The sequence below is a fragment of the Artemia sp. Qi Xiang Cuo genome, chromosome 4, assembly GCF_049724085.1.
Source record: "Artemia sp. Qi Xiang Cuo chromosome 4, ASM4972408v1, whole genome shotgun sequence".
NCBI lineage: Eukaryota > Metazoa > Arthropoda > Branchiopoda > Anostraca > Artemiidae > Artemia > Artemia sp. Qi Xiang Cuo.
Window position 1 is genome coordinate 68,932,332 of NC_142797.1, and position 25,041 is coordinate 68,957,372.

Below are 25,041 nucleotides of genomic sequence, written 5' to 3' on the forward strand. Positions count from 1 at the left end.
AACAATCCTTAAGCAATTTCTCTGAAAAACATCTAGCAAATCTTCATCCGCTTTTCGGAGCGTCCATGCTTCAGAGCCATATTTGACCACTGTCATCACTGTAGCTTCTAATATTCTAATCTTGGTTTGCAGACTTATCTTCCTATTCTTCCAAACTTTTTTTTACTGTGAAAAAAACACCCTGAGCCTTGGCTAATCTATATTTAACATCTTCACTGCTCCCACCATCTTTACTAATAATACTACCAAGGTAAGTGAACCTGCCCACCTGATCAATCTTTTCATTACCCAACATCACCTTTTTATCTTCGCTTATTCCTAGCCTTAGTGACTTAGTCTTCTGAACATTAATTTTCAAACCAATTCTAGCACCCTGAACTCGCAAAACCTCTAAAACTACATTCATTTTGCTCAAGCATCTAGGATGCTTAAATCATCAGCATAATCTAAGTCCAGGAGACTTCTTCCTCCTCATTTGATTCCGTGGTCTCCCATTGCCTTTCCTGTGCTCCTTAAAACAAAGTCCATCAAAATAATCCATACAAAGGGGGATAGAACACAACCCTGCTTAACTCCTGATTTAATACAACACCAGCTGCTAACCTCATTTGCTACCTCAACCGCGGCAGTGTTATTCTCGTACATAGCACTAATCACTTAAATGTATTTGTCTGGTATACCATACAAGGATCAAACCTTTAATAAAGCTCTTCAATTAACAGAATCGAACGCTTGCTCATAATCTATAAAACTGAGGACCAAAGGTGTTTGAAAACTCAGGCACTTCTGAATTATTAGCCTAAGAGTGAAAATTTGGTCTACACATCCTCTACCTATTTCTAAAACCGCACTGCTCTTCTCTTAAAACTTTGTCTACGGCATCTCTCAGTCTAAAAAGTATCATATTACTAAGTAATTTACTACCAACAGAGACCAGACTAATGCCTCGATAATTACCACACTTAGTTTTATCACCTTTCTTATAAAGTGGCTTAATTAAGCTTTTCCTAAAATCGTTAGATACTTCCCCTTTTTCAAAAATCATATGCATAATCTTCAGTAACTTATTTTTAACCTCAGAGCCATCGTATTTAAGAAACTCATTTACCACCCTATCAGCACCTGGAGCCTTATTATTTTTTAATCCTTTTAGTACTGTCGCTAGTTCTTCCTCACAAAACAAATCTTCCTTCACATCCAAGGTATCACAAACTTTTTCATTTTGCTCTATATTTTTTTCTGCAACTCTATCTCGGTTAAGCAAATTCTCAAAATGTTCGACCCATCTCTCTTTAGTTTTTTCCTTATCTCTAATTACGACCCCATTCCTATCTTTAACTGGGCCAGGTCCGGATTGACTACCCCCTCTCAATTTGTTAACGTGCCAGTACATTATTTTACTATTATGCCGTCTAGCTGCATCTTCCAGATCCTCGGCAATTTTATCCATGGCCTCCTTAGATCATATTTTAATGCTTTCTCCACTTTATTTACATTTCTTTTGCTTTCTTACGATCTATCAATCAGATAATTCTTGTACAAGTCCTTTCTCCTTTCTATTAAACATAAAGCTTTTTCACTAATATTCTTAGCTGCAGTTCTAGCTTTATTCCCTAATACACCTTTACAACTTCACAAATTATTTTTCTAAAATTATTCCAGCCATCTTCCACATTATCAAATTTTAAACTCTCAAGTTTAGTATTCAACTGTTAATGGAAAGTTTCTCTCAAATTCTAATCCTGGAGTCTACCAACATGATAAATTCCCGAGAGGTAGTTACCCTTCCGACATTTCAGCTTTAAATTAACCCTTGACACTACTAGATGGTAATCTTTACTTTTAGCATCAATAACGGCACTCTTATATACCCTAGTATCTTTTATTGATCCTGCCAGTTTTTGGTTTACATTAACAAAATAAATAAGTTTAGTTGTCTTACCATCACGTGAATATCATGTTAAATTATGAGACATTTTATGACCAAAAACCGTATTGGTTATAACTAGATTGTTATACCTACAAAATTGCAAAAGTCTGTATCCATTACTATTTTCTTTTCCTACACCAAATTTACCTAGGCTAGGATATCATCTATCCCTATTTCTACCAACCTGGGCGTTAAAATCTCCCAGTAATAAAATCTTATTTGTACCTTGGACCCTGTCTATTTGCTCCTGTAACTGTAAGTAAAATTCATCTGAGTCACTAGTATCTCCGTCAGTCGGTTCTACAGGGACGTATACTACTATAACTGATACCCTGAACTTTTTAGTCATAAAATAAGCAATTAGTATTCTATTATTAATACTTTCTCAGCCTAAACAAGACTTAGCAGCTTCCTTATTTATCATGAGCCCTACTCCCTGTCTATGTACCCCATCCTTCCGGCCTGAGTAAACAAATTCTGTATCACCCAATTTCATGCTTCTTAGCTCTGGGATAGGAGTTTCTGAAATTCCTAATAAATCCAGTTCCAAACGTCTGAATTCGTCCGTCAAAATTTCGATACGATAGTCATTTTTTAACGTTGTGACATTCCAATTTGCAATTTTCATTTTCTTTAAATCATTGAAATTATTTTCACCTCAGGAAAAGCAATGATCCTGGATACCAGTGCAGGACAGGGATCAAATATCTTCTCAAGTTAACACCGAAGTGCTTAAGCCGGCTTAGAACCGGACAGCAAGAAGTCCCTGGGACCTCCAGTATGAATGGAGACTTTTTGCAATCCTGGGCCCATCTTGGTCACAACATGGTTTTCAGCACTTGGCGATGCTCTTCTGTCAACTACAATCGAAATCCTGCACAGACAGTCTCAAGCCTATTACCTCCGACTCATTATATATTCATGCCTACAAATATTTTGCTACTACGGGGAGGCAACTCATAATAGATAAATTAGCTAGGAAGAGGTTTTTCAGCCCAAAGACGCTCATCAAAACATACCAAGCCCCGAAAAATTGTCCATTAATCAGAATCCCGTGCGAATGCTGTGTCGTTTACTAGACTATAATTTCCTCGAGGGACGCGACTCCTCAAGTGGGAATAGAGTTGACCGCGAGGTCCTCAGTCTTGCAGGTACCCCGAAAAGGTCGAGGCAGCCCTTTTCAGAGGTCGTTGTCCATATATCTGGATCTTACGCCCTGCCACAGTTGTCTTCCTATAGAGGATCCTCCCGCGATGGTGTTCTGCATCACCATGCAATTTAACCCATTAATGGGAGAAGGTTTGCAACTCATGGGACTTGTGGACAAGCCAGTGGGATTTTTTGAATATACATTTGATGGGCCTTCTTCCTCCTCCGCCTGTATTTATGACCCCGGGCGAGGGTGCCCCAGTTTCTATTATGGACCTCCAGGGACATGGTCCCCCTGTCCCTGCCTCCTATGGAGGTACCCTATATATCTGTAGGGCGTTCCCCTATCGCCACCTATGGACACGCTGATTGGCCTGGGGGAGGCCTGGAACATAAAAATGAGATTAATTAAAAATATTATGTTTTATTTAAACATGGAAAATGGTATAGTCTTCTGTATGACTTTTTAACTCTACCTCGTTTTAACTCTACGTTCTTCTACCTCGTTTTTACCCTTCCTCTGATCTTTATAATGATACCGGAATAGCTCCGCTGGATCGTATTGTGGGTTTTATTAGTAATAAATATACGTAACTTACGAATTAACTTACGTAACGAACCTCTATATTCTTATATTTTTAATACGTATATTAAAGGGTTCGCCCCCTAGTCAATACCTTGCTCTTTAAGCTAAAGTTCGATTTTTTTTTCAATTCTTTAAGAATGACCCCTTAATCACAAATGCCGTTAATAAGAATAAATAGCTTTGGCTTAAAGAGCGAGGTATTGACTAGGGAATGAACCCAATCATATACGTAATGTTTTCTGTCGTTTTAAGTTTTGATGTTGCTCCTTACTTTCAGTTAAAAAACTTGTTTTTTTTATATATTTTATTTCTGATCTTTATTTTAATAATACTGGGAAATCCGGCGCCCCCTTCATAGCAATGTCCCTTCTCCCATGAAAACTTCCTTCATGGTAAGATCCTCCCACATAACCCCCGACCCACTCCCCCCTACTACCAGAAAAAATCCCCTCTGAAAACGTCTGTATACTTCCCAATAACCAATACTATATGTTAACATTGGGTAAAATTCATCCAGCCCTCCCCCGGGGACTTCGGGGGATTAAGTCATCCTAAAAGACATAGGTATCATATTTTCGACCATGTTGAACAAAATAGCTACCTCAAAGTATTGATCGGGTGACTTTGGGAAAAAATGAGCGTGAGAGGGAGACCAGTTGCCCTCCATTTTTTTGGTCACGTAAAAAGACACTAGAACTTTTAATTTCCGTTCGAATGAGCCCTCCCAAGATATTCTAGGACCACTGGGTCGATAAGATCACCCCTGGGAAAAAAAAAAAAAAAAAACAAATAAACACGCATCCGTGATCTTTATTCTGGCAAAAAATGCAAAATTCCACATTTTTGTAGATAGGAGCTTGAAATCTCCGCAGTAGGGTTCTCTGATACGCTGAATATGATGGTGTGATTTTCATTAAGGTTCTATAACTTTTCCCCTTTTTTCGAAAATAAGCCAAAATTTCTCAGGCGCGTAACTTTTGATAGGTAGGACTAAACTTGATGAAATATTAACATATTAACATAAGTTGGGTTCAAAACCCCTACGCCTTTCTAAAGCCAGAATACTATATGCATGTTACTGAAAAAAATATAAATGTTTTTACTTTCGTAACTATCAAAGATCAAGTAAACCCAAGATTTTTAACACTAAATATAAACAAATTTTTATTAACGTAGCATTATATATTCAGATGTGTTTTTTTTCAGCGAAATGGTAATTATGTTCTGATAAGAAGAAGGTAAAGGAGTTGAGAGCCGTACTCATGTTAATTTCTGCTCGTTGTGTGTCTGACTCAGTTATTTATTGTAATTTCTGTTCGTTTTGGGTTTCCTTTATTTATCAATACTAATTTGTGGTAGTTTCATGCTTGGTAGATAATTTGATTTTATTTTTGCTCTTTTTTTGTTTAATGGAGGTCTTTACTTTTCTTTGAAAAAGTTATTTTGTGGAAAAAGTTTTTTTTAATTCATTTCTGTTTGTTTTATATTGGCACAGTCTTTTCAGAGAAAAAGAAAATAATGCTTTATATCTTTACTTTTTTTTAAGACTTTATATTTTGGCCTGCTATTTGCATGCTAGAGAAAAATTTTCAACAATTTTTAGTAACAAAAACCCTCTTAAAATTCTGGACACAAATAGTACTGTTTAATTTAGTTTCATACCTCCTCTAATTGACCTGAAATGGAAAACTTGATATTATTCATAAAAAAATCTGTTTACTTTCTTCGATCGCTTGAATATACTTACACGATTTTTATTTGGTTAAATTTTAAGAGCAGAAGCAACCCCAAAAGTTTAAACATAATACCCTCAGTCGTTCTTGGGATACTGGTGAGCTGCCTTATTGGGAATTAGCTTTAACACAGTGCATTTTGATTTAATCTCATGGCAACATTTAGTTTTTAAACATAAAGTCAAATGAGAGGGGGCGTGGGCGGGGGATTAGTTTACCTCCAATCATTTTCGACTATTAAAAAGGGCATCAGCCCTTTTTATTTTCAATCGAATGAGGCCTTTTCGAAATTCCTATGACAACTCCTTCGATACAAAGTGCCCTAGTCTAAACAACAACAGCAACGACAAAATAATACATTATACCCACATCAATATTTACTATAAAAATGTCAAACCTTCCAATTACTTTCGACTATTAAAAAGGGCACTAGGCCTTTCGAGTTCCAATCGAATGAGCCTTTTTCGACTTTCTACGACAACACTTCCTATAAACACCTTATATGGCCCCAGGTTATAAATTACAACTCTTACCCTAAGGGCTATGAGGGTGGTTGTTATCCTCTAAGACCTAATTTCCAGAACTTTCAACTACGTTACAAAAAATGTCTATCTCAAAATTTTGATTGGATTGTCTGGGAAAATGGTGGGCGTGAGAGGGTCGTTAGTCTTTATCCAATCACTTTCAACTATTAAAAAAGGTACTAGCCTCATCAATTTCCAATCAAATGAGCCCTTTTTAAGTTTCTACGACAACGCTTTCAATAAAAACCTTGTATGCCCCCAGGGGATAACTTAAAACCCTTGTCCTGAGAGCTGGGGGGGGGGTTGCCATCCTCACAGACCTAATTTCCAGAAGTTTCTACTACGTTGAACAAAATGGCTATCTGAAAATTTTGATTGGATGTGTTTGGGGGAATTGTGGCCGTGAGAGAGGGGTTAGTTACCGTCCAATCATTTTCAACAGTTAAAAAGGGCACTATCCCTCTCAATTTCCAATTGAATGAGCCCCTTTTGAAGTTTTTACGACAACTCTGTCATTAAAAACCTTATATGCACCCAGGGCATAACTTATAACCTTTGCCCTGGGGACTCTGGGGGGTTTGTCATCCTTAAATACATAATTTCCAGAACTTTCAACTACGTTGAACAAAATGACTATCTCTAAGCTTTGATTGAATGTGTTTGGGGAAATGGTGGGCTTGAGAGGGGGGTTAATTACTCTCCACTCACTTTCGACTATTAAGAAGGGCAATTTCAATTTCCAATTAAATGAGTCCCTTTTGAATTTCTACAACACCTTTCTATACAAACCTTATATGCCCCCAGGGCATGACTTACAACCCTTGCACTGAAAGCTCTGATGGGGTTTTTATCCTAAAAGACCTAATTTCCATAACTTTCGACTACTTTGAACAACAATGTAACCTCCCACTTTTGATTGGGTATTTTTTGGTGAATGGTTGCAGTAAGAGGGGAACTATCTGCCCATTTCAATAAAAACCTTATATACCCCCAGGGTATAGCCTAAACCCCTTTCCCAGACGACGATAGGAATAATTTCCTGCTCAAAGGTATAATTTCCTGAACTTTAAACTTCGTGGAACAAAATGGATATCAAGAAATTTTGATCGGATATGTTTGGGGAAATGGAGGGCGTGGAAGGGGTGTTTGTTGCCTTCCAATCACTTTCGACTATTAAAAAGGGCACAAGCCATTTCAATTTCCAATCGAATGAGTCATTTTTGAAGTTTCTACGACGACGCGTTCAGTAAAAGCCTTATATGTGCCCAGGGAATAACTTAAAACCCTTGCCCTGAGGGCTGTGGGGGAGTGTCCTCCTCAAAAATATAATTTATATCTGGAAATCCAAAACACTGAATAAGATGGCTATCTAAAAAATTTTATTGGATGTGTTTGGAGAAAAGGTGTGCGAGAGAGGGGGCTAGTTGCCCTTAAATCGCTTTCGACTATTAAAAGGCCGCTTGACCTTTGAATTTCCAATCGAATGAGTTCTTTTTCAAGTTTCTACGACAAAGATTTCAATAAAAACTTATAAGCCCCCAAGGGCATAACTTCTAACTCTTGCTCTGAAGACTGTGGGGAGAGTGTCCTGCTCAAACGTATAATTTCCTGAACTTTAACTGCGTGGAAAAAGATGACTATCTCAAAATTTTGATTGGATGTATTTTGGGAAATGGTGGGCGTGGAAGGGGTGTTAGTTGCCTTTCAATTACTTTCGACTATTAAAAAGGGCACAAGCCATTTCAATTTCTAATCAAATGAGCCCTTTTTGAATATTCTATGACAACGCGTCCTATAAAAACTTTATACCCCCCCAGGGAATAACTTACAACACTTGTCCTGAGGGATGTTAGGAGGTTGTCATCCTCAAAGACCTAATTTCCAGAACTTAAAACTACGTTGAACAAAATGGCTATCTCAAAATTTTGATTGGATGTGTTGTGGGGAATGATTGGCGTGGGGGGGATGGCCTAGTTTCCCTCCAATCTCTTTCGACTATTAAAAAGGGTACTAGCCCTTTGAATTTCCAATCGAATGAACGTGTTTTGAAGTTTCTACAACAACGCCTTCTATAAAAACCTTATATGCCCCAGGCCATAACTCAAAACCCTTGCCCTGAGGGTTGTGAGGGAGTGTCCTTCTCAAAAACATATTTTCTATCTGGAAAACAACTACGCTGCACAAAATTGCTATCTCAAAATTTTGATTGGATGTGTTTGGGAGAATGATGGGCGTGGAGGCTAGTTGCTCTCCAATCACTTTCGACTATTAAAAAGGGCACTCGCCCTTTGAATTTCTAATCAAATGAGCCTGTTTTGAAGTTTCTACGACAACGCCTTCTATAAAACCTTATATGCCCCCAGGGAAAAACTTAAAACCCTTGCCCCGAGGGTTGTGGGGGAGTGTCCTCCTCAAAAAGATATTTTCTATCTGGAAATAAACTACGCTGAACAAAATGGCTATCTCAAAATTTTCATAGGATGTGTTTGGGGGAATGATGGGCGTGGGGGGGGGCTATTTGCCCTCCAATCACTTTTGACTATTAAAATGGGCACTAGCCACCCCCATTTTCAATCGAATGAGCCCTTTTCGAAGTTTCTACGACAGCTCCTTCGATACGAAGTGCCCGGGAGAAAAAAAAAAAAACACATTGTGCCCACATCGTTCTTTACTTAAGCAGCGCTGGCGTGCTGCCTATGATATCCAGGTGTGGTGGAAGCTATGCGGCTCGGTGACACTGGCACGGTTAAGCTTGATTTTTTTGACTCCATATCAAAAGCCAAGGCTATGCAAAATGGTGTTAAACTTGGATATGAATTCTTATCTGTGAAAGAATATCTGGTGGCACCTCGGGGCTGTCTCAAATGTCGTTCGACAGACTTTAGAGTAGCTGATTGTACAAGTTTGGTAGCGAAGTTTGCACGCTGTGCGGGCCCTCATATTTCCACCAAGGATTCTCCCTGCCAGCTTGATGCGAGATGTACCAATTGGGGTGAAAATCATGCCTCCGTTAGTCTTAGATGCAAAGTGCTGAGAGATATCATTGCCAAAAAGAAATGATTGTGCCTGTTTCGCTTAATATAAGTAGTACTCGTTTAAAGGAGGATATGATTGATGAATTGTTTGACCGGTTTGACATAGTATGCCTTCAACTACCCCTGACTTCTACTAGTTTTAACGTGTTAAAAAGAAGTCGTAATCATTCCGTTTGTACAACTAATGCTGAGGTCACTTTTGGTAGACCTTCTGGAGGCCTCGCGTGCATTGTTAAGAATAACCTGAGTTTGCTCTCTCCAGTGTGTTTTCACAGTGATAAATTCATCCTCGCGGTTTGGTTTGGTAATACTGTGCTGAAAAATGTGTATCTTCCGTGTAACAAAAAAACTTTTCCCGCTTTAAACGCGTATATGAAAGCCTCGGCAAATCTTAAGGCTATTTTCGCGTCTGTTGTATTGACTGGTTATGATTTCATAGTAGTTGGTGACTTCAACACAGATATTACAAGTCAGTCAATTAGATCCGATATAGTCCTTGATGCTTTTTCTGCTTATAAAATAGTCGAGAAAAGTGTTGATTATTCATATATTCACCAATCTGGAAGTTTTTTCAATATTGACCATGTAGTTTCCTCGCCAAATATTAATGTATCAACTTCTTGTTCATAAAGACGATCGTGAAATTGACCACCTCCCGATTTCGTTCTCTGGTTCACTAGTCGCTTTCCGTTCTACTAGACCATTTACACAAAGTTTTAAGTCGTTTCACAGGAATAAGTGGAGTAGAGCTAATTTTGCACTTAATATTACTACGTTGTCCACGTTATTGGGTTTTATAAAAGTTCCTTGCCATTTGCTTCAAGTTACTGACCGTTTCTCAAATGATAAGCAGTCCCTAAATGAATATTATGATAAAATAATTTAGTGCTTAAAACAGGCAGAGGCGACTGCTGTTCCTCCAGAAAAGATTAAAGTTAAAACTAGAAAACCAGAATGGGTTTTGGATCCAGAATTAAAAGTTGTAAAGAATAAAGCTAAGTTTTTGCTACGAATGTGGGTGTCTTGCGGTCGGCTAAATCGAGGAGTTGTTTTCGATCTGAAGTAAAGCACCAAGCGTGCTTGTAAAAAACGTTTACGACAGTCTAGGGTATCTGGTTTTGATTTTCCTGCGTCGAGAAACGAGTGGTCTCATGTTGTGAATTCTGATAAGCTTAGCAGTGAGTTTTCTGAAAGTCCTATAGCAGTTCATACTTGGGTGTCTTATTATAATGATATTTTCGGCAAGGTGAACCGGGAAGTTGAAAATTTTTTAGTAATCTTTTTGAGTCGTGTTTGCCTAATCGTATTTCTCAGAGTAATGTATTACCAGTTTCTACTGTTGATATTTGTCAAGCTATTAAGAACATGCAATCTAGCTCTGTTGATCAAGACGGAATTTCTTCTTATCATCTAAAAGTAGTTTGCCCAACTTTGATAGATCACCTTCAGCTACTGTTTCAGATGTGTTTATCTACTTCTATGGTTCCCGATAGTTTTCTCTGTGGCACAGTCACCTCGGTTTTGAAGCGTGGAAAAACCTCGTCATAATGTAGTTCTTATCGACCAATTACTGTTCCGTGCTATCTTAAATCAAAATTTTTGAATATATACTTCTCCCTTTCATTTCAGAAAATGTTAATTTTGATGAAAACCAATATGGCTTTCAAAAAAGGCTGCAATGTCAGCACGCCCATCGTGCTGTAGATTCCCTCCTGTTGCAATCTGTTAATAAAAAATCTCCTCTTCTTATCTGTGCTCTTGATCTTTCGAAAACATTCGATAGTATATTCCACTCACATGCACTCTATTCACTTTTTTCCAATAATATTAACCTTTTTATTGTTGTTTTATTACGGTGCTGGTATTCCAACTCTTTTATTCGGGTAAAATCTAATGGAGTAGTTTCTGATTCAAAGGTGTTTCTTCGGCGTTGGGTTCGTCAAGGTGGTGTGCTTTCTCCAACTATTTTTAAGTAATGTATTGCTACTATCCTTTCATCTTTGCCTTCGACTTTCAGTTCTGATGGAATTGATGTCTCGTATCTTGCTTATGCGGACGATTTACTCCTTGTCAGTCGTTCTAAGGCTGGGCTCTCTCATTCTGTCAGCTGGATCTCTGACCAGTTCAGACGGATTGGGCTTATGTTGAACGTTGATAAGTGCGAATATACTTCATTTAATTCGAGTGCGAGTCTCCCTCTTAACTGTGTTTTTTTCTCTATTCCCTGTGCCTCTTTTTTTCAGTGGCTTGGTCTTCACATTACTAATAATCTCAAAACACTTCGGGCTCTGACAGTTTCTAATACAAAAAAAATTCAGATAGGATATTCAAAAATTGTTGCAAATAGAGGGAGTTACAATAGAAAAGCGCTTGAGAAATTATACTTTTCATTTGCCATCATTCTATTCTTTTTTTTTATCTGTTTTTCTTCCAATTCTGAATCCTAAAGAGCCTAAAGGACTTATTATTTTAAATTTTCTTGGTACCTTTTGTGCCTCCCTCCGTGGTTCCGGAACCGGCATCTAATATCGCGATTCGGCCTCCCTAAGTTATAGGAAAAACTGACTGTGCTTGCGGGAAAGCTGTCGTTATCTGCAGGTCTTACTGCGCACCATAATTTACGTCGTTTTATGTAAATAATTTTTAAGTGTGCGAGTTTTTTTTTTTTTTTTTTTTTGTTCTTGGTGTACTCCACTTCTTTTTATAGTGGGTAATAAATAAATTATTATATATATATATATATACATATATATATATATATATATATATATATATATATATATATATATATATATATATATATATATATATATATATATATATATATATATATATATATATATATATATATATATATATATATATATATATATATATATATATATATATATATATATATATATATATATATATATATATATATATATATATATATTATATATACTGATATCTATTCGTTAAAATTTTAATTAATTTCTTATTTCTTAAAGTTATAAAAGTGAAAACATATAAAAGAATTTTATCAGTAAAGTACTGAAAGTACTAAGGGTTGTGGGGGTGGGGTGTCATCCTCAAAGACCTAATTTCCAGAACTTTCAACTACGTTGAACAAAAAAAATATATCAAAATTTTGATTGGATGTGTTTGGGGAAATGGTGGGGGTTAGTGGGGGGTTAGTTGCCCTTCAATCACTTTCGACTATTAAAACGGGCGCTAGCCTTTTCAATTTCCAATCGAATGAGCCCTTTGTGAAGTTTCTACGACAAATTTTTCTATGAAAACCTTATATGCCCCCAGGGCATAACTTGCAACTGTTGTCCTGAAGGCTCTGGGGGGTTGTCATCCTCTAAGACCTAATTTCCAGAACTTTCAACAATGTTGAAAAAATAGCTATATCAAGATTTTGATTGTTTGTGTTTTTGGAATTGGTGGGCGTGAAAGGTGGGTTAGTTGCCCTCCAATCACTTTCGACTGTTAAAAAGGGCACTAGCCATTTCAATTTCCAATCGAATGAGCCCTTTTTGAAGTTTCTACGACAACGTTTTCTATAAAAAAAAAACTTATATGCCCCACGGGCATAACTTACAACCCTTGCCCTGCGGGCTCTGGAGGGGGGGGGGGGGTTGTCATTCTTAATGACCTAATTTCGAAAGCTTTCAACTACGTTGAACAAAATTGCTATCTAAACATTTTGATTGGATGTGTTTAGGGAAAAGTTGGGCGTGAAAGGGGGGTTAGTTGCCCTCCAATCCCTTTCGGCTACTAAAAGGGACACTAGCCCTTTGAATTTCCAATCGAATATGGCCTTTTCAAAGTTTGAGGATTAAAAATCCTCAAGTTTTACAGTCATGGGAAATCATAGTTGTTAAAATTACATCTTATCAGAGTTTTATATTATAGGGGGAGGAACTGGGACAGCTGCCCTGTGCATCTTGGCTGGAGGGCAGCGGCCAGGGGTTGTCTACCTGGATCAAATTTTTCCCTTTTATTCGACTTGTTTTTTGCTTATATTTGAGTCGGAAGGCGGGGGGGGGGTACTTTAATTTGTTTTCCCTTGGAGACTACCAACCCTAAGGACGACTCTGCATCTGATCAAATTTGTTAAACAAATTTGCCGCAGTTGCCGTAAGGTTCATAAGCAAAATTCCTATATATTGCAGATTGATATCTTCATTTTTATATTTTATACATACTATGAAACATATTCATATTTTCTCAGACATATTGTTTTTTTTCCTTTTTTGACATTTATATTTAAAGTCATTGAAATAATTTTTTATACTAAGCTCATTAAAATAACCTTTGATTCTGTTGGTTCAATTTTGGCTAATGTTATTAAAATAACTTGTAATTCTAATGAAACAACCTATGACATTTTATATCATTAAAATAACTGGTGATATTTAAGTCAATAAAGTTCATTGTGATGTTTTAATTCCTCTAAATGATTTGTGATGTATTAGGTTTTATTTTTTTCTAATGGTATTGAAACAACTTGTGATGCAAAGGCTATTAAAATAGCTTTTGACTAACCATAATAAAGTTATTAGATTAGGTTTTGATATTTTAAGTTATAGTTTTCTTAATGCCATTGAAATGAACAAAGACACTAAGGTCATTAATATAACTTTTGATACTTTAGGTCCTCTTTTTGAATGTCATAATGCAGTGGGACGCCAAAGTAGAAATACCACGGCGAACAAACCAATTTTTTCACGTCTTTTCAAACCAATTTTTTCACGACGTCGTGGAAGATCTGTTGATGGCAATTCAAGGTAAGATATACATATATATATATATATATATATATATATATATATATATATATATATATATATATATATATATATATATATATATATATATATATATATATATATATATATATATATATATATATATATATATATATATATATATATATATATATATATATATATATATATATATATATTCTTGTGACGAGATGAATGGGGATTGTATTAACATGTTGCATATTTGTAAAAATAGTTCTGTTTCTTTTAATCGCTTACCATTATATTGAAGGCTCGAAATTGAACCGACAAGAAGCTCGAAAGAGCAGAAACTAAACTTAAACTAACCCTTAAAGTTTAGCACCTTTTTTCAGCTCCCACAGTAGTCCCTTGTGTAAATCCCATGAATTTCATGTTTGAATACTTCATTTCTTATTAATTCCAGGACATTCACACGGGGTAAGAGTGATTGGAGGATAACAGGACTCTCCAGGTACTCCCAGGAACCAAAACAACCAGAAATATTATGAAAATCAAAGTTTGAAATGCCTTTTTAATCAAAGCTGTTGAAAGATAAAAAAAAATATTTCCAGGGGAGATATAATAAGTGGCCCTAAACTATGTAAATTGCCTTTGTAAAACCATATAAACGACGAACTCATATAAATTTTTCACTGATACAGATCAGAGACAACGCTCCAGCGTTGCCCTGGTTGCAACAGTAGCTGCAACATAGTGAAAAGTGAACCACAGCCCATAGTAACCAATAGTTGAAAAACGTGTTTTAAAAAAGAACCTGGTGAAAAAAAATCACGTCTGACGCTAATCCAGGAACTGTAAATTTTGTTTCGGTTAATCTTAAAAGTAAAAGTTTATTGCGAAAACAAATTTATGGTGATATCGAAAAAGAGCCCCAAATCCCTCGAGGACGGCTTCTGATCGAAATAAAAAAGTGCACCTACGGAATCAGCATGGTTAAATATCTTGTATAGGATAATCACAGTCCTCCACCTTTAACAACAAGGAAAATCACTTTTTTTTGCATGAGTAGCACTTGTTTTTTTTTCTACCAGGGCTAGCGGGTGACCAGAACATCACTAAGAGATGCTTAATGGCTCATTTGAACGGAAATTAAAATTGCAAGTGCCGTTTTAAGTGACCAAGAAGACTGGAGGGCAGCTTGCCCCCTTTCCCAAAAGGCCCCTCCCCGTAAAGTCGTCTGATCAAAATTTTGAAATAACTATTTTTTTTTTTAGCACAGTTTAAGATAAGATAAGATTTATTGCTGAAAAATGGCTATTACAAGCCCAAAAGGGCCGAATTCGCAATTTAGCGTCAAATACAGCGAAAAAAGAACAACAAAAACAAACAATCAAACAACAACAGAAAATTATAAAAGGTTCAATGTCAAATACGTAAAAACGTTAAAAACAAAAAAAAAGTACAAAATAAACTCATAAAATTAGAAGGTCAACGTCAAGTCAGCACAAATGCCCCCCCCCCCCAAAAAAAAACTAAGAAAAATAACAATGGGTAAAATTGGAATTAAAAAAAAAACAACATTTAGTTGGTGACTAACAAACATAAATATAAAACCACCAAATTTGCAAAATGGGCATTAAAATTAATAACTATCAGGTAAAGAGTGAGTAAGGGGGGGGGGAGGCAGCGGAGATTCAGTGGTTGAAAATGTCAACTATGTACGGGATAAAAGTTCTTCTATATCTTTCAGTGCAAACTCTTATTGGGGCGAGAAGGGGATTTTTGTTGACACAGAACGCGGGAGGCGGGGTCGAAGGGGTGAATATTGACCGGGGAAAAGGGGAGTTGTTCGAGGGTTATGAAGGGCATTGTTAGCAAAACGCAAGGTAATTTTTGCTCTCCTTTCCTTAAGGGTGACAAGGTTAGCTCCCCTAAGAAGGGAAATACTTTGATTGTGCCAAGATCTTCCATAGTCCTGGGAAAATGACTGGGATTTATGCATTTATGGTCCTATAAAATTCAATAGATTAAACTAGATTACCAGAACTTGCAGTTCGGTTATTAGAGTGGTGGACTTTAAATCAGAATGTCATGGGTTTTATTTATTTTCACAATTTTTTTTTTTCAACCATAGTTGCCTTCTATATGATTATTTGGATAATCTCTGTTGGTTAAGGCTGACTTCAGTAATTCTTAACCAATGCTGATTTTCCTACTTGCGGCATTTTCTTTTAGTATTTCAGAAATTCATTTACATTTTCTTTTAGTATTCGTCAATTCATCGTTTCTTATGGTTTGCATAGTCTTCGAAGAATGAGTTTCACATATAGCCTAGTATTTGTCATTGGAAAATATTCGAAAATTTTTTAGAGTGGGATTTTTGCAGGGTGGGGGGATTTTCCCCGACACAAGTTTTCCATGTGAAGGAGAGTTTCTGGGGGAACTTTTTAGGAGAAACTTTACAAAGGGAAGGGGGATCTCCTGACTTTTTTTTTCGAAAACCGCCATAAATTAAATAAGGAATATTTGCTAGAAGTAAGGACTATCATTAAAACTTAAAACGAACAGAAATTATTTCGTATATGAGAGGGAGTTGCCCCTCTCTAAAAAAAATAAATGGATCATGGCAGCATTGCTTCCACATTAAATTTAAATTAAAACGGGCAAATATTAATTTGTTAAATGTCTAAGGGAAGTAAAGAGTGAAGTTAAATTTTAAAACGAACACAAATTATTGCTTCGTAGTCTATCTAAGATATTAATAAAGCTAGTGTAGTTATTCCAACTTATAATATTTCCCTATGTTGCATTATTATAGAAAACTAGCACTTAACTGAAAACACACAAAGGCCAGTATAAAAAACAAGAATGTTGATTTAGGAGTCAAAAGTGGGTACGCAGCCTGACAACAACAAATTAATCTATAACGCTTTTCAAAGTCTTACCCCAGCTGTGATATCAGTAATTTTCAGTCTATTATTGAAGCTATCTTAAAACTTAAGCATAAAAATAAGTACTATTCTAACAGCCGTAAAGTCACTGAACAGCACACACGTATAATGGATCGATTTATCGGCGAACATTTTGGTCTCACCGGCTATAACATCAATAGTGAGTAATATACAATTTTGAATTGTAAAAAACACGCATTAGCATAGCTCGAATTGAAGAACAAATAAACCGCAATATGAATTCTGGAAATGCAGTTATTTCTCTCTATAAAACGGAATCTATCAAATTAAAATACACATTTTAAAGCTAGTCAATAATCCTAATACAATTAATATGGCTTCACTTTGAATTTTTTCTACAAAATAGTCATTAAATATCCTTTTCAGAACCAAAACGAGATCTAATCATTGGACTGAGCTCATTGTGCAGAAGTGAATGCAATTTACACCAAAAAAGAAATAAAGCAAAAATGATTTTATTTTTCAAAAAGTGTCCTTAATCGGTGTGCTTTTTTTATACCAAAGATCTATATCGTTTTGGGTTTTCAGTAAAACTCTAGTAATTATGCAAATATAGGTAAATATAATCAGCTGGTTTAACTCCACTAGTTTTATCCATACGTTAAATAGACTGTTAAGCAAAAATTTTTGTTCGTTTTGTTTCAACTTTGCTCTTGTCTCCCATTAGGTCTGGGAGGGGCAGTTTTCCCCCTGCCTCGTAAAAAATATGCGCTTGAGGTTAAATAGCTATGCGTCTGGGTTACATATCTTCCCACAGCCCCAAGGACAATGGCTGTCCTTGTCCTTGGCAGCTATGTCAATTGGCAGCTATGGAAGCTCCCAATTGTTTGTATTTAAAGTTTTTTCACAGGCAGCACAATAGCACTGCCTAAGTAAAGAGTAACTTGGGTACGATGTGTTATTTTTTTGGTTACTAAGGCAATTTGTGTAGAAGGAGTTGTCGCAGAAACTTCCAATGAGGCTCATTTGATTGGAAGTTTAAAGTTCTAAATCCCATTTTAAGAGTCAAAGGTGACTGGAGGCAACATGTCTCCCCCTTAACTCGTATCGTTCCCCAAAACAAATCCAATCAAAATTTTGATATACCCGTTTTGTTCAGCATAGTTGAAAGGTCTTGTAATTACGTGTCTGGCAACGACAATCCCCCCACAGCCCCAGGGCTAGGCCTATAAGTTTTGCTATTATGCCTATTATTAATATATAAGGTTCATAGGGAAGGGGTGGTCGTATAAACTTGAGAGGGGACTCATTTGATGAATAACATGAAGTCCTTTAGCCCTGTTAAGAGTCAAAAGTGACTGGAGCGACTCGCAGCTAACATGATTGCAGGTCATCTAGAAATTTTAGTTGTGTTCAGAATAGTCCAAAGATCATATTACAAGGCTTCCAGGGTTGACAACCCCCCCCCCTTCCAGCCTGGAGACAATGGTTGTAAGTTGTGCCCCGGGAGAATGTAAGATTTTAATGGAAAATATGCTTTGGAGGAGATTCATTTAATAGGAAAATGAAAGTTGCAAATCCATTTTGAGAGTCAAGAGTGATTGAAGAGCAACCACCCCCCCCCCACGCCTAGTTTTCCCCAAATGCATGCAATCGAAACCTTTAGATAGCCATTTTGTTCAAAATTGTCGAAAGATCATATAAAATGCCTCCAGAGTTGACACAACTCCCCAAAGTTCAGGGGCAAGGGTTGTAAGTTACGCTCCCGGGACATTTAAGATTTTTATGGAATTAGTGGTTTTATAGTCTTCGGATTGGGTTCGTTCAATTTGAAATAAAAAATCCCCCCTCCTAGGGGGGATTTCCCCCCTCCTAGGTCCTTTTTTCTCCAAATGCATCTCGGTAAAACTTTAAAACATTCATTTTGTTCAAAATAGTCCATTCTTCAAAAAACCATGCCTTTTGGGTTCAAAAAAACCCTTACAGTCCCCAGAACAAGGGCAGATGCCCATTGTTTACATATAAGGTTTTTCTTATGGAAGGTATGGTCGTGAACTTTGTTTGAGGCTCATTCGAGTGGAAATCGAAAGCTCTAGTTCCCTTGTTAAGAATCAAACGTGATTGTAAGGCCACCATAGCCCCCCCCCCTCACTTTTTCCCTCAAATGCTTGTGGTCAAAATTTCGAGATAGCCATTTTGTTCAAAATTCTCCGAAGGTTAAATATCTAGGAATCAAGGTTTGATTATTTCCCTTCTGCCTTCAGGGAAAGGGCTGTAGGTTCTTCTGGTTGCCCAATGTTAACATATAAGGATTTTATGGGAAGAGTAGTCATATGAACTTTGGAAGGGGCTCATTCAAATGGGTATCGAAAGTGCTAGTGCCATTTCTAAGAGTCAAAATTGATCAGAGGGTAGCTAGGTTCCCTTCCCTCTTTCTCGCACCCTTTTTTGCCAATACAAAATTTCGAGATGGCCAATTTGTTCATAAAAAGTCCGAAAGTCAAATAACTATAAGTGAGGGGTTGAAAACTCCCCCAGCCCCTGGGGCAAAAGCTGTAACTTATACAAGTTGTCCATTGCTAATATATTGGAGGGTTTTTGTAGAGGAGTTGGTGGCGCAAAATTTGGAGGGGGGACATTCGATTGCAAATTGAATTTTCTAGTTTCTTTTTAAGTGCCCGGTTTAAGAGTCAAAAGTGATTGGTCCTTCCCATGTCAATCTATTCCCGAAACAGATTCAGCCAAAATTTGGGATATTCATATTCTTCAACATAGTTGAAAAGTCTATTAACTGTGTCTTTTGGCCTACACCCCTCCCCCTCCCAAAAAAACCTCGGGGCAAGTACGGTAAGTCATGCAATTTGCCCCTTGTTTACATTTAGTATTTGTGATTGAGAAAGGTTGGCATGTTTAACTTTTAGTGTCCAAAAGATGAAGGGCATTCAGGTGAACCTTTTAGAGAATATTGAAGGAAGTATAAAACTAATTCTAAACATGTTATGTACATACGGGTTGTCAAGGGCGTAGCTTAGGAATTACTGAGTGTATTAATCTGGAACTTTTTGCAAGTCGTGATGGGGGTGATTAATTGACCAAAAAGACAATACTTGAACGACACTTCTACTACTGAAGTCGGAACTAGAGGGGGTGGGGGTGGCTGCTCTTCAATCCCTTTTATTTCTTTAATCAGGCACTAAAACTTTCCATTTCAAATCCAATCAACTTCAATTTTCAAGGATATGGCTGATATGCTCTTTTGACAATCTTTATGCACATACTGTTTTCTGATTTAGTTTAACTTTCCTCCAAATATTTTGTCAAATTTTCACTTTAATATTCTCAACATTGTAATAGTCACTGAAGAAGTGGTAGTCGTAGTGGCAGTAGTAGTAGCAACGGCATTCAAATATTATCTTTTGGTCAATTGATCGTCCTGTTCAAGCTTTCCTTGGAAGTTCCAACTTAATGCACTAATGCATACCAGACATACACCCTTTTAACAATCTATATAAACATAGCGTCTTTTGATTTAATTCAAATTTTTCCCTTTTTATTCTCTAAAATTTTCACGTCAAAACCTCACCTGATAGTACAGGAATCACAGTAATAGGAACAGTGGTAGCAGTAGTAGTATGCACTTGTTGCCTTTAGGCCAGTTGAACATCGCCTCGCTATGCCTTGAAAGTTTTAGTTCGATACCCTAATTCGTTCCAAAGATGCCGCTGATGCGATCTGTATGCGTTTTGTCATGTAGGATCAATTAACTCAACTGTCTCCCAAACATTTCCTTAAATTTTTACTTCAATACCCTCGGCCTTGATAGTAATTAAATAAAATAAATAAGTTTTTTCAACTGAAAGTAAGGAGCAACATTAAAACTTAAAACGAACAGAAATTATTCCGTATATGAAAGGGGCTGTCCCCTCCTCAGCACCTCGCTCTTTACGCTAAAGTTAGACTCTTTCTCACAACTCTATTTTTTTAAACAATGAAAAACTTTAGCGTAAAGAGCAAGGCGTTGAGGAGGAGGCGCCCTTTCATATACGGAATAATTTCTGCTTCGTTTTAAGTTTTAATGTCGCTCCTTACTTTCAGTTTAAAAAACTTGTTTTTTTATTTATTTTGTGATCGTTTTTTAGTTAATGCAGCTTTTATTTTGGCTAACCGTCATTGGATAAGTAAACAAAATTTGCATAAAAATTTTACTTTTCTTTTGCTAAATGGCTGTCTCTAAATTTGGTTCTGACGTAATTTACAAATTAACTTACGTAACGAACTTCTATATTCGTATATTTTTCTTCTGGCAAAAAATACAAAGTTACAGATTTTTGCAGATATGAGCTTAAAACCTATGTAATAGGGTTTTTCGATACGATGAATCTGACGGTGTTATTTTCATTAAAATTCTTTCACTTGTGGGGACTATTTCCCCCCCCCCTCTTTAAAAAATCAGCTAAATTTTCTCAGGCTCGTACCCTTTGATGAGTAATACTAAACTTAATAAAATTTATATATTTAGAATCAGCATTATAAGCCCATTCTTTTGATACATTTATTGACATCAAAATTCTATGTTTAAAAGTTTCGATTACTATTGAGCCGTATCGATTGTTTTTTTATTGTTTTTTTTTATTGTGTATATGTTATTACGTATATGAGGGGGTTCTCCCCTTAGTCAATACCACGCTCTTTACGTTAGAAGTTAAAAAAAATTTAATTCACAAACCCCTGAATCACAAAGGCCGTTTAATTAGAATAGATAGCTCTTTTGAAAGCACTAAAAAAACTGTAGCGTAAAGAGCGAGGTATTGACTTGGCGGAGAATCTCCTCATATACGTAATAATTTCTGTTCGTTTTAAGTTCTAATGTTGCTTCTTACTTTCAGTTGAAAAAAATTGCTTTTTTAAATTTAATTTCTGATCGTTTTTAAATAATGCTTGGAAATCTGGCGCCCCCTTCATAGAAATGTCCCTTACCCAAAAGAATCATCCTCCACGGAAATATTCTCCCGAGTAACCCCCTCCTCCAGCCTCCCCCCCCACCACCAGAAAAAAAAATCCATCCTGAAAATGTCGGTATACTTCCCAATAACCAATACAATATGTAAACAATGGGCAAAGTTCATAATTTGCAACCCTTCCCCTGGGAGCTGTGGGGGATTAAGTCATCCTAAAAGACATATTTATTAGATTTTCCACTATGCTGAACAAAATAGTTATCTCAAAATTTCAATTGGATGACTTTTAGAAAAAAATGACCGTGGGAGGGGGCCTAGTTACCCTCCATTTTTTGGTCACTTAAAAAGGGCAATAGAACTTTTAATTTCCGTTCCAATGAGCCCTCCTACGATAGTCTAGGACCACTGGGTCAATACGATTACCCCTGGGAAAAAAAAAACAAACAAAAAAAATAAAGACGCATCCGTGATCTTTCTTATGGCAAAAAATGGAAAATTCCACGTTTTCGTAGATAGGAGCTTGAAACCTCTACAGTAGGGTTCTCTGATACGCTGAATAGGATGGTGTGATTTTCATTAAGGCTCTATAACTTTTTGGGGGTCTTTCCTCCTTTTTTCGAAAATCAGCCAAATTTTCTCAGGCGCGTAGCTTTTGGTGGCTAAGATTAAACTTAATGTAACTTATATATTTGAAATTAGAATGAAAATCAGATTCTTTTGATGTATCTATTGGTATCAAAATTCCGTTTGTCAGAGTTACGGTTACCATTTAGCCAGGTCGTTCCTTACTTACAGCTCGTTACCACGAACTGTTTGATTACGTTTCAGTTATATCCGATGAAACTTACGCAGTCCCTATTTAAAATGAATTGTACCAATCCTTTATGTAATTAAACATCTTTGCTTTTTTACAGGATGCTATATCTAATTTTTGCATAGCATTGTTGTCTTACAGTAGATATTTGGATTGCTTGGTTCTGGTACATGTCTCCGTTTTTCTTTCTTTCAAATTGTTCTCTTGAGACCATAATATATTTTCAATATTTTTTAATTCAATAATATATTTTCACCCCATAAAATGACGTAATGAGTCACATGAAGCAAAAGGAAAACCAAACTAATTTTAAAATTTCAAAGTATTTAATGGTTTGAATTGAAAATTAAAATTATTGCTCAGACACCATAAATATTTTTGCAGTTTGCAGTCAAATAAAATTATTTATTAAAAATTTTCAGGAATTATTCTAGTTTTAGTTGACAAATGAGTTTTATTTTTTTAACCCCCCCCCAAAAAAAAAAAATTACTATATTTTACATAACTATGTATAAAAGCTTTAAAAGTTCTTTGTAAAAATACTGATTTATATAAAAAAGAAATGAATTACAAAAGCACGTAGATGTGACAAATTTCTGCCAATATATTTACAAATATATTACAAATTTCAAGCCAATATATTTTTCTTGTTGATCAAGCCAAGAGACATTAAGTTTTCTATATATTGGTTTTGGACATTGCGGTTCTAATATTTAACACAATTTATATTTAAAATATTTGATCACATACTGTTAAAATACATTTGGCGATTAATAATATTTGATCATTTGAGAAACTTGGGTTTAGTTCTAATAAAAAAGAGCACACACAGTTAAAACATATCGTATTTTATTGTAAAATATTTAGCATTTAAGAAACTACGGTTGAACTTTTCAGAAATAAGAGCACACACGTTTAAAATAATCTGATTTTGCTACTAGTATTTGATCATTTAAGAAACTTGGGTTTTATTTTTCATCAAAGACAGCACATACGGTTAAAACAAATTATATCATTGGATTGTACGTGTTTTTTAATGTTCTTTATGTATCTTATTTTGGTCTGACTTTTATTTTAGAAATTAAGGACTATTGTAATTTTTACTAAGGGACGTGATCGTCTATTAATAGGTTTCTAGCTACCGCTGCAACCCGGATCTCTGCAGAGCCAGTAATTGTAGTGGCAGTAGTGGTAGTAGTTTTAGTCATGATTTTGATATTGTAGTGTGGGATAATTCATAATATCCGACAAGATTTTGAAAATAGCATACAAAACCTTGATAATACTTGGCACGGATTTGGTAACAATTGGCAAGATTTTGATATTCTTGATATTGACAGACACGGTATAATCACAATATGTTTAAATCCGTTATAGTATACATAATTTATATAACGTCATGTCAGATTTGATGATATCATAAATGTTTTGATAGTACCAAAAATATTTTTGTTAATATAAGGTAAGATTTTCATAATATCATGCAAGATTTTGTTAATAGCTTGCAAGAATTTGATAATACGTATATTTATTACTAATAAAAACGTTCGTAAATAAAATTAAACAAGTTTCGAAAAAGCCATTTAACCAAATATAATATGCAAATTTTGTTTTAATTATTCATGTACGGTGAGCCAAAATCAAAACCTGCATTAATTCAAAAACGTTCAAAAATTAAATAAAAAAAACAAGTTTTTTTAACTGAAAGTAAGGAACGACGTTAAAACTTAAAACGAACAGAAATTATTCCGTATATGAAGGGGCTGTCCCCCTCCTCAACGCCTCGCTTTACGCTAAAGTTTGACTTTCTCACAACTCTATTTTTTAACAATAAAAAAACTTTAGCGTAAAAGAGCAAGGCGTTGAGGAGGGGGACAGCCCCCTTCATATACGGAATAATTTCTGTTCGTTTTAAGTTTTAACGTCGTTCCTTACTTTCAGTTAAAAAAACTTGTTTTTTTTATTTAATATCATAGAGGACTCTCATTAGGCCATGTAGGATTTTGATAAAGTAGCACAAGTTGTTTGATAGTTGCAGACAGGATTTTAATAATATCACACAAGATATGGAAGATTTTCATAATAACAGATATGATTTTGACGACACTGTTTTAGATTTTGACAATATTAGAGCCGTTTTGATAATAGCAAAAAATAGTTTGCTAATGCCAGGTAAGATTTTGATAATATTATGCAAGATTTTGTTAATAAATTGCACGCTTTCGATAATACCACTTAAGGTTTTGATAATGTAACCTGGGATTCTCGTTATATCAGGCGAGATTTTGATAATGTAGGGCAAGATGACTGATTATACCAGACAATTTTTGATGATACCACACAAGATTTGGAAACTTATTTTATTTAAAATATTTAATCATTCAAGAAACTAAGGTTAAAGCTTTCAGACATAAAAAAACACGCGGTTACATTACATCTCATCTATTAATAATATTTAATGGTTTAAGAAACTTGGATTTAAGTTTTCATAAAATGACAAAAAAGTATTAAATGGATTTGAGCATTTAAGAAAACTTGGGTTTTTTGTTTCAGAAATAAGACCACATACTGTTAAAATACATTTGGTTTTATTAATAATATTTGATCATTTGAGAAACTTGGGTTTAGTTTTCAAAAAAAAGAGCACACACAGTTAAAATATAT

The 25,041-nt window shown here is 35.6% G+C and overlaps 1 protein-coding gene across 1 annotated transcript in view; it reads left to right on the plus strand.

Moving 5' to 3' along the window:
• LOC148953364 (uncharacterized) overlaps positions 1-25,041 on the plus strand; it is a 57,645-nt gene that overhangs the window by 17,235 nt on the left and 15,369 nt on the right. Inside the window, exon 2 of the mRNA XM_089088502.1 lies at positions 13,600-13,732. Coding sequence (XP_088944628.1) covers positions 13,600-13,732 — 133 coding nt within the window. The remainder of the gene's footprint in view (positions 1-13,599; positions 13,733-25,041) is intronic.